At 36.7% G+C, this 10,758-nt stretch overlaps 1 protein-coding gene across 1 annotated transcript in view; it reads left to right on the top strand.

Annotated features, from left to right (window-relative positions):
- The window catches only part of Maob (monoamine oxidase B), an 81,353-nt gene that overhangs the window by 38,111 nt on the left and 32,484 nt on the right, over positions 1-10,758 (top strand). The window contains exons 3-5 of the mRNA XM_010614076.2: positions 1,283-1,387; positions 2,465-2,556; positions 10,321-10,462. Of these exons, the coding sequence (XP_010612378.1) occupies positions 1,283-1,387; positions 2,465-2,556; positions 10,321-10,462 (339 nt within the window). The remainder of the gene's footprint in view (positions 1-1,282; positions 1,388-2,464; positions 2,557-10,320; positions 10,463-10,758) is intronic.

Here is a 10,758-nt window from a genome sequence, read left to right as displayed (position 1 = left end):
TTCATTTCTATTTTTTCATTTCCTCCTATTTTTTTCTTTTCCTTTATTGCCTTTCCCCTACCCTTCCCACTTTCCCTACACCCTTAGCCCTTTTCTTCCTACTTCACATTGTCAATTATATCATTAAGATCTTATGTACTATTATAGTTATTCACACCAGAGAAACTATTCGGTATTTACACATGTGTGACTTATTTATTTCACTTAGGAGTATACCCTCAATATGAAAAGCTCACTTTTCGCCTCTCACTGTCTTGCTCACTCTCCCATTTCTTTATAAAACCCTGACTGAGAACTCTTCCCGGTGATTCTTACAAGTTTGTTGGACCAAGAAGACCAACATAGCCACAGAATTAACACAAGAACGACTTTGAAATGTCTTCTCATTTCTCACCTCTAGTCTCTCTGGCTACAAGATCAATCTTTGCTAAATGATTCAGGATTGTTGTGGGTTTTGGGGGATTTGGGGTTTATGGAGAACCTTGAATTCTTCTGATTCAGTTAAAAGATGCTATCAGAATGCACAGCCCGACTTCTGACTCATTTTCAGATTCACTCAGAGTGGCTTTTGTATCTCTTAACTGCCTTCAACAAGTTAACCCTTCCAGACTTGATTTGTGTGCTATCCTATTTTTAGACCTTTGCAGATATATGTTCCCTTTGTCTCTGTGTCAGGAATCCCCATGGAGAGAACCAAGGGATGTAAATGTGTCCAGAAAATCTTGAAGTTGTCTCACCATTCTGCTTTGATTTTTCTAATCTCTGGCAAGCCTAGATTAACATAATACTTTTGTCTCCTTGGGATAGCTTTCTGGGTCCTGTTTTACAGATGAGTGCATTTCCATGTTTGGTTTTTCATCTACTTCTAATTTATATAATTTTTATAGTTGTAATTTTTTACTATACACACAAGGGCTCTGATTCCAAGATTGTTATACAAGCATTGTTGGCAAATGAGATTATTTTTCGTAACCCCACTTTTATTCTGGCATTTAAATTTTACATGGTAAGTATTGTGGTTTCAGAGAGAAACTTCTTTACTATGTTTGGTGTGGTACCACACAGTGAGTTGACAAAGGATTTTATTGGACATCTGTATGCTAAAAAATTACATAAGACTCTAAAGGAAACAAGGAGCCAAAAAACCAAAAATCAAAGCACCTTGAGTGTTTGTCCCATATGATAGCTAATGTGATTTTTCTTGCAGACATGTACCTATTTGGCAGACTTAATTACATTTGTATTGTCAGTGCTTCCTCTTAAAATATCTTTTATCTTACAGGGCAAATCATACCCCTTCAGAGGCTCGTTTCCACCTGTGTGGAATCCGATTAACTACCTAGATCATAACAACCTCTGGAGGACAATGGATGATATGGGGCAAGAGGTAGATCTTCCTAAATTGTCTTTGACTACATTGGTGTTTTTCATAAGTTTAGTCCTTAAAAGAAAGAAGGTGCCATGTGTCACCCATCTCCCGTGACTAGCCTATTGCTGAGTGCATAGTAGCAATCAAAACTCTGTGAAACGAATAGATGAATGAACCTGTTTCTGACTTCTAAAACAATGAGGTATCAAACAGGCAGCTATTACAAACTATTGGTGAGTGGGCAAGAGTCTATGTATCTATCACTCAGCCTTCTCGGAGTGATGTTTCTAATTTAGAAAATCTTTAGGACACAACAAAACAAGACATCTGGGTCTTTGATTGTTCACCATGTACAAACCCACAGCCCACACATGCAAGATTTAGGTGAAAATCCTTTAGAAATGACTTTAGGAGAAACTTCTTTAGAAGTGAATTGGGACAGCTGTCTGATCATTGTTAAAGAGTTGAATTGGTGAATATTCTGAGAAAATTAGTAACTTTAGTAAAGCAGTCCCTCCTTATCCATGGTTTCACTTTTTGTGACTTCAGTTAACCACTGTCAACAGCAGTTTGAAAATGCTAAGTGGAAAATTACAGAAATAAACAAACCACAGTTGCATCATTTTTATTACAGTATATATCTAAATTATTCTATTTTATTATTGTTGTTAATCTCTTACTGTGCTTAATTTTTGAATTAAACTTTATTGTAGGTATGTGTGTATGGGGTGACCAGAGTATGTATATGGAGTTTAGTACAGTCTACAGTTTGAGGCTTCCACTTGGGGTCTTGGAACATATGTTTCATGGATTAGGGAGGACTACTGCAGTCCATATTTGGAAATAAGCATTTGCAACATACCTCCGTTTATTGTGCAGGAAGTGTTACTGTGAAAGAAATATGGATTGAGTGGTATTTATCTGTAACAGCAAAGCTACATGGACAACATTGTTTATGAAGTGAAAGATACTATGGTGGAAATTTTAACTTATATTTTTCTTTTTTAAGTTAGAGAATTTCAAATAATGTTTGAATAGTTATCAAAGATGGAAATTATCTTTGGCTTTTTTCTTTGACTCTTAATCTGAATGTAGATCCCTTGCGATGCCCCCTGGAAGGCACCCCTTGCAGAAGAGTGGGACCACATGACCATGAAGGAGCTGCTGAACAAGATCTGCTGGACTAAGTAAGACACATGGAACACAAGCATTTACTGTGACTGTCTTTCGGGTTTATTTAGCAGTAGCATTCATCAGGGATGGGACACGTAATTGCTCTGTGTCTCAAACCACACCACTCACTGGCCTAGTGAAATGTTGAAAAATATTGGAACCAGGTGCCATCCTAAACATAGGTATGCATACAACTTATCTCTCTGAAATAGTTTAGCATCACAAAGGTGGTATTGTTACCAGCCACTCAGGTCCACTGCTCACTGCTGACGAAGCCAAAGGAGGCCATTTGATTTGGTGAAAAGGAAAAAAGGCTTTATTCAAAGGTAGCTCTGAGGAGACAGAGGGACCTCATTTGCCTCAAATCACCATCTCCCCAGGTACAGATGTGCAGGGGTCTCTTATAGTAATGAACAGAGAGGAGAGGGAATGCAATGAGACAACAACCATCCCCAAGCTTGCTTCGTCGCTCCTGTACCTTGACCTTCTGGAGCCAACATTTGCCTATTTCTGTTTCTGTGAGCTGAGGGTGGGTGGGTATGGTTATGCCCTCAGCATGAGGAAGTTTAGAGAAGCCACTTGTCTCCAAAGGAAAAATTTAACTTTTAAAGTTCCATTTTCCATGCTGGTGTTAGTATTAACCCATAAAGTCCTCAGAACAGACCAGCATGTGTGACCTCCTTTCCTTAAAGGCCATCAGTATAAAGATAGAATTTATCAAATTGTCATCATAGGACTATTTTTGTATTCCTCACTGGTAGTTAAATGTAGAGATGATTAGTTCATGAATTTGGAACACCTTTTTGTGATGTTATGCAACTCTTTCAGGATTTGAATAGGAAGTTCTAGGTAATTCACAACTCTAGGGGAAACGTGTGACTGGACCTATTGCTATCCTTTAATGAAAAACCTGTAGTGTTGAAAGCAAGCATTTATGAGTCAAACATGAAATTCTTGTTAATGGCAGTGGAACCTATATGCAAATTGTGGAGGCCTTTTATTAATTTATTTTTGTTTTGTTTTGTTTTGTTTTTTAATGGAGTTTATTGGTACATTTTAGGCATACAGCACAGTTACATTCATCATTGGGATTTTGTACCTTTACATGACAGGTCTTGGTTCTCATTTTTTCCCCTTGTCCCTGCCCTCCCTTCACCCCTCCTCCCTCCCCCTTCACAAACACTTTATTTTCATTTTCTCATATTTTTTTATTTTCCCTTATTACCTTTCCCCTACCCTTCCCACTTTCCCTACACCTTTAGCCCCTTTCTTCCCATTTCACATTGTCAGTTTTCTCATTAGGATCTTAAGTACTGTTACAGTTTTTCTCCCCAGAGAAACGATTCGGTATGTGGAGGCATTTTAGACAGGTGACATGGAGTGGCCTCACTGCTCTTGGACAGCAGGGACAGTGGAAGGGATTATGGGGATTCCAATTTTAGCACATGGTGAGTTTGTGGTCCACAAAAAGAGAGAAATGGAAGGTAACTCCAAGGAGACTGACCATTTATGCTAAACAAGGGTAGTTTAAGCTGGGTTTGGTGGCACACTTATAATCCCAGTATTCTGGAAGGCTGAGGCAGGATGATCCTATGTTTAAGGCCAGGCTGGGTATTTTAGCAATGTGTCTCAAACTTTTAAAACAAAATTTTTAAAAGGCTGCGGATGTAGCTTAGTGTGAAGGTCCTGGGTTGAATCCTCAGTACCACAAAAATCAAATCAAAACAAAACAAACAACAACAAAAAAAAACAGTAGCTGGAAATATGTTTTGTTCTGAGGTTGACATCATTATTCTCTAGGCTTTGGGGAGAGCAGTAGGACTTGGAAAATTAACCATGAAAACAATTTTAGAAATATCTAAATCTATGATATAGAAATAATCAAAACATGTACAATTACACATTTTGATACATAATTTTTGATATAAAAATACAGCTTCTAAGAATTTAGCTTTAGAAAGAGAATGAAAAGAAAGGGGTTTGCAGCAAACAGGGAGGGAGAGAGGGAGAAAGGCAATTTCAAGCAACATCTTTAAAAGAAAAAAATTAAAAGATCCAGCAGTAAAAGATTGGCTAAATTAGTTATAGGCTATCAAAAAATGGAATATTTAATGACTTGAGATGCACGTAGGAAAACAAACTATCATGGAATATGTACAGTGGGGCATATAATTTCATTCTTAAAAATAAAGCTGTTTTTAATGCATTGCAAAAACAATGGAAATCCAATGAAGTGTTTCTAATATTTAATATTTTGATCCAAGCATGTATGTTAAAATGGTTAAAATAGCTTTGAAGCAGTAAATAATTAAACATTCTTCATCAAACATCATATTTCATGGGAAATGAATACCATAATGTATTTATCCATTATCATTCTGTTGGACATTGTGATTTTTCTTTTCTTTCTTTCTTTTTTTTTTGGTTTTTTTGAGACAGGGTCTCACTATGTAGTTGAGACTGACTGTGTAGCCCAGGCTGATCTCACAGTGATCCTCCTGCCTCAGCCTCCCGAGTGCTGGGATTACAGGTGTGTGCCACAATGCCTGGCCTCATCATGATTTATTTTGCTTTTTCATTATTATCATTGTATAAAACTCTGTAATAAATATTGTACTTCTCTGTCATCATGCATTGAAAGCAATCCATTCTGGAATAGTAAAATCATTTCATGTCATGAAATCAATGCCTATTGTTAACTGTATCCTTTTAAACCCTTATGTAATGTTATTTAACACTTCTTACAAGAATTTAATTTATAATGTAACTTTTTATTTTGATTGCAATCAAATTGTATTTGCTCATAATTCTATACTTTAGTTTTTCAAACTATAATGAGTATATATAATTATCTGCATTGTTTTATAATTTCTATTATGAAAAGTTTCTCATAAATTTAGTTTGATATTTCCTCCACAGAGAGCTTCTAAACTCTCAGAAGATAGGGCCAATTTGGGATCATAAAGATCTGAGATTTTCTATCCTAGTCCTTGGTCTAGTTCTCCACTTAGTGAATACTTTAGTTTGTTCACTGATTAAATAAAGCGTTTTGGGGTATTATAAATTTGCTAACAAACAATTTTCTAAGCAAGATATACATAGGATCATTTACTGATTTTTAAGGAAGTCATTTCCAGCATATCCAACCTATTTTGATTCAAACTAAATATTCAAACAATTAGACATTTAGAGGCAAATCTTGATCATATTTTTCAGTTGCTGTCATTTTGTAAATGCTCTTCTGAAACACAAATTATATTTTAAATATGCTATGTACAAGTACATGATCATTTTTAGAAAGCCTATGCCTAAAAAAGCACACATCAAATGCACTAGTAATTATCTTTTGGAGAAATAAATACCATATTTCTTGAAACTAAAACCAGGTCTTATATTACTTTTTGCTCCAGAAGATACAATAGGGCTTATTTTAAGGGAATATTGTATTTTATCATGTAGAAAAATCTACATTTATTCATTTATTCATGTACAAAAAGTCTAATTTTTTCAAATACAGTCATGTCATCTTCTTCTGGAACATTGTGATAACTCTGGAAGCCCCAAATTCCAGTCTGAATTTCTTTCAACTCCATTTCCTGTAGAACCATTGGTCCCAATCTGTCCAACAATAGTGAGCACTTCTTGTCCATGTAGTCTGCTCATAGAGCATTGGAAATACAACTATTAGTGATTTTAACTCATGAATTCTTCATGCAAGACACGCCCTCTTGCAGGCTAGGGTTCACAAAGTTTCCATTAAATCACTGAAGACTTACGAGACAGGAGTGGCAGCAAAAATGATGACAGTTAAGAATGATGGTCCTCGCAAAAGCTATAAAAAATTGCAGGCACCAAAATTCAGAAAATGTTTCTTTATTTCCCATGAGTACATTAAGTATGTCCGTTACAACATATGATATCTTGAATTATGAAGATTCATATTAGACACAACCACGTACTTTGGTCATTTGGCATTGAGTCTGGAGTTCATCTTTTTCCATAGGCATTTACCTTTTATCTGAAGTGCCTGCTTGGATATTTACAAATACTCAATTATAATTTATATTATCTTGTATTAATATAGATAATATTATTTATATTTAATTATATATTAATATTATTTTATAGTTCAATACATCCATCATGTGTTACAACAGATGTACTTAATGCATCCATCTGGTTGATGATATTAACAGGGGCTTATTTTATTTATTAGCATCTGAAGTTAGGGCTCACTTTCCAGTTTAACAGGTCTTATTTTGGGGGGATATACAGGAGGAAGTATACTTGTATCAGTCGGCTTTTTGTCACTGTGACAAAATACCTAACATACACCACATAAAGGAGGTGTTTGACTCATAGTTTTGGAGGATTCAGTACATGGTGGGCTGGCTGCAGCTGTGGTGTCTGGCATCACAATGGAAAGGTGTAGGGGAGGAAAGCTGGCCACCTCATGATGTCTGGGGAGCAGAGTGTGGGGTAAGAACCAGAGAGGAATCCAACTAATGACTCATTAGTGCATTAATCCATTGATGAGGAATCACCTCAGGATCCAGCCACTTTTCTAGGTCCCACTTCCATGCATTGCTACACTGTGGATCAAGCCCTCAATACATGAGCCTTTGGGGGATGCTTCATATTTAAATGAAAATAACAATATTCATCCTCTCCTATTTTTAATCTTATCAATTTTCCCAATTTTATCTAATGTACACATATTTTTCATGTAGAAAAACTTTATAACATTTATCTTTTAAAACATCAATAGGGAAAAATATTATAACTACCAGAGTAAATCAAATAAAGATTAGGCATGGACAATCCTCCAGAGAGAATTACCGCTTTCCCAATCCACGGTTTGGCTTTTTGTGATTTTTAGATATCCCTAGTCAACCTTCATCTGAATTTTTGTCATGACTCTTTTAAGAGATTATATTCACATAACTTTTATTATAGTATTTGTTAAAATTGTTCTATTTTATTATTAGTTACTGTTAATCTTTTACTGTGCCTAATTTATAAAATAAATTTTATATTCTATGTGTATAGTATAGAAACACAATATGAGGTTCAGTATCCACCAGGGGTCCTGGAATATATTTCCTGTGGATTAGGGGAACAACTGTACTTTTTCCATGGTTGAGCTACACCCCTAGTCCTTTTTTATCTTTTATTTTGAGATAGGATCTCACAGGATTTTCCAGGCTGGGCTTGACCATGCAGTCCTTCTGTCTCAGCCTCTCAGCCTCTGCACCACCATACCTAGCTAGTATAACTACTTTAAGTTGTCCCTTCATTTCAAACTATGATTATTTCTTTCTCACTAAATTGACGATAACAATTAGAATCTCAGCAATATTTTTATGTTTAATATTGTCTGTCTAGCTGGGCCCACATTATATTTTAGTTATTACATCCTTTACCTTATGCCCCTGAATTAAACTATAAAATAAAGAACAAAAGAAGTATGGTGTCAGGAAACAACAAAAGGTATCTTTCACCCTGAAGTAATATTTTTACACCAATGTCTGAATAGTTGCTTTAGATGGATATCACAGATTGCCTCGGCAACTTGCACGTCTTTAATTATCATGGGGAATCTTACAAAACTAACTCAAAGTCACTTCAAAGTCAATGGGACACCATTTTGCAGGCTGTAATGATGGGAGTTGTCACAAAAGTGCTGTTTGGTTATGAGGACTGCAGACATTGTCAATAGCTTGTCTGAATGTTAGGCAAGGTCTTCTGAACTTCGAGGGTCAAGATACATTAGAGGAATGAAATGTCCTTTGGTGAATACTTGCATTTGCCAGGTTGTCAACCGACTATACAGCATTTTGAGTTTTGAGTCAAATATGAGCTAGTTTGAAGTTGTACCATTGAGTTATGTAACTGCATACTATGGAACTCTCCCAGATTAAATTTTCTGGCTTGTGAACTGGGGAAAAATAATGGCTATTTATAGAATTCTTACAACAATTGAACAAGATAAGTTTAAGGACTATGGAGTGTAGAAAGAATTCAACACATGGAAGATGGTAGCATTTATCCTATCCATTATTATCATTACCGGCTGGGAAATTCTGTCTTAAGTGTGACTAGATTAACAAACTGCAAACGTTACATCAAAGTCAAAAGGGAGATCGGTCTTTATTAAAGATATTATACAGTGCACATCTCTATGATAAATTTTAGGGTGTGCTACACATTACTGAGTTCTTGTATTTGAGATTGTTCACTTTCTGATGTGCTTCTTCATAGAATATGACCTTTAGCTATTTACCTTCTAAGACGGAAGCAAAAGCTCATGTGTGCATGCTTTATTAATCACTTTTCTCCTCATCCATCTTTGAGCTTGTCCTCTGTTAGAGAGTAAAATAGCAAAATAGATTGTAACTAATTTATAGCACCTAACATATCTTTTATACATTATGAATGTTTTTTAAATGTTTAATTGATATTCCTTATCATTATTCATTCATTTGATATTCAACAAATAACCATTGGGTGCTTACCATATGCCAAGGACTATTTTGTTAAATGGGACACTATGGTGAGTGAGAAACACAAGGCTCATGTTCTCACAGGTTGATATTCTAGTGGGAGAGACAATAATAAAAAAATAATAAATTGCCAGCCATGTGGTGCATGCCTATAATCCCAACTACTCGGGAGGCTGAGGTAGGAGTATCATAAATTCAAGGCCAGCCTGGAAAACATAGTGAGACCTTGTCTCAAAATTTTTAAAAAGGTTGGGGAATATAGCGGAGGGTCAAAGCACCCCTGGATTTATTCCCCAGTAACTAAAAAGAAGCCCAACAATAATGAAGAAAATAGTTTCAGACATTGAAAAGAGTTCTAATGATACTGTACAATGGCAAGATGACAGAGAATGCCAGGGTGCTGTGAATATGGATGCTAGTGCTCGTTTTCATAGATGGATAAGAATGCATCTCTCTGGGGAAGCATTAGAGTAAGTGGGAGGTTATACAGGATGAGGTAGAAAAGGTATACCTCAGCTACATTACTTAGGGTTGGGAAGCCAAGTGAAAGATCTGAATCTTATTCTGCTTCGATGGGATGCCAGTGGAGAGGATTAAGCAAGGGAATGACATGACTTGAGTCAGGGTTGAGAAGGAGCATTATGACAGAGAGAGAGAGGTAAACATCACCTTGCTTTTAGTGTAGCCAGTAGATTCTAGGTAAGGATGAGTGACAGCAGAGAGACTCGCCTAGAGGAAGCAATTGCGATGTTCCTGGCCAGAGATGATACTAAATTAGTGGCGATGTAGGTAGGGTGATGTGATGAGAGGACTGGACTTTCTGATGGATTGGATGAGTGGGAGAAGGAGGGAGAAGGAGTGGAGTGTGTGTGTGTGTGTGTGTGTGTGTGTGTGTGTGTGGAGAGAGAGAGAGAGAGAGAGAGAGATTAATTAAACATGATTTCTAAGTGTGATTTAGCCACTTAGTGATTCACTGAGCCCTTTACTGAGATGCAATCATCTCTGGAAGAGCATCAGATGTGTGGGATCAAAGCAGGATGGCACAGAATACAGAAAAGAAGTTGCATCTCGGGGATGTGTCTTGTTTAGAGGGGAAGTAAACCTCATAGTCCCCAAATCTCTGTTGTCATGCTTGGTATCAGATTCTAGTGAGCTTTTCCTAGTTTATCAAATTGTGCTAAACTCAGCCAAGAAAATGCATTAGTTGAATAATTTCTAGATAATTAAGAAGATCTCCTGTATTTGCCAACTTTGCTCTTGTTTCTTTGTAAACAGTTCTGCAAAGCAGCTTGGCACTCTTTTTGTAAACCTGTGTGTCACTGCCGAGACCCATGAGGTTTCTGCTCTCTGGTTCCTGTGGTACGTCAAGCAGTGTGGAGGCACTACCAGAATCATCTCAATAAGCAATGGAGGGCAGGTGAGGACCCATTTCTGCCCTTCCATCTATTAATTAAGTGCCTAGTCCTGGCATTGCATACCGCACTATGCTAGGCACAGTTGCAAGTTGTTTTCTTTTCCTTCTCTATTCCCCTTCCCCTTCCTCCTTTACTTCTTTCCTCCTTCTGTGTTTCTCCATTTCCTTCCCAGACCTATTTAACAGTCTTTTAAAATATTAGCTGAACTGAAAATTGAAGAAGAGGCAGTCAGCTCAACTGTGTGCAAAGCCAGACAGAATGTTTGTGTGCCTGGTGACATTTGGAAGCAGGGCTCAGG

This window comes from Fukomys damarensis, unplaced genomic scaffold, assembly GCF_012274545.1.
Source record: "Fukomys damarensis isolate Sample0158 unplaced genomic scaffold, DMR_v1.0_HiC HiC_scaffold_39, whole genome shotgun sequence".
NCBI lineage: Eukaryota > Metazoa > Chordata > Mammalia > Rodentia > Bathyergidae > Fukomys > Fukomys damarensis.
The sequence above is the reverse complement of the archived record's forward strand: the minus strand, read 5'-3'. Positions and strand labels throughout refer to the sequence as shown.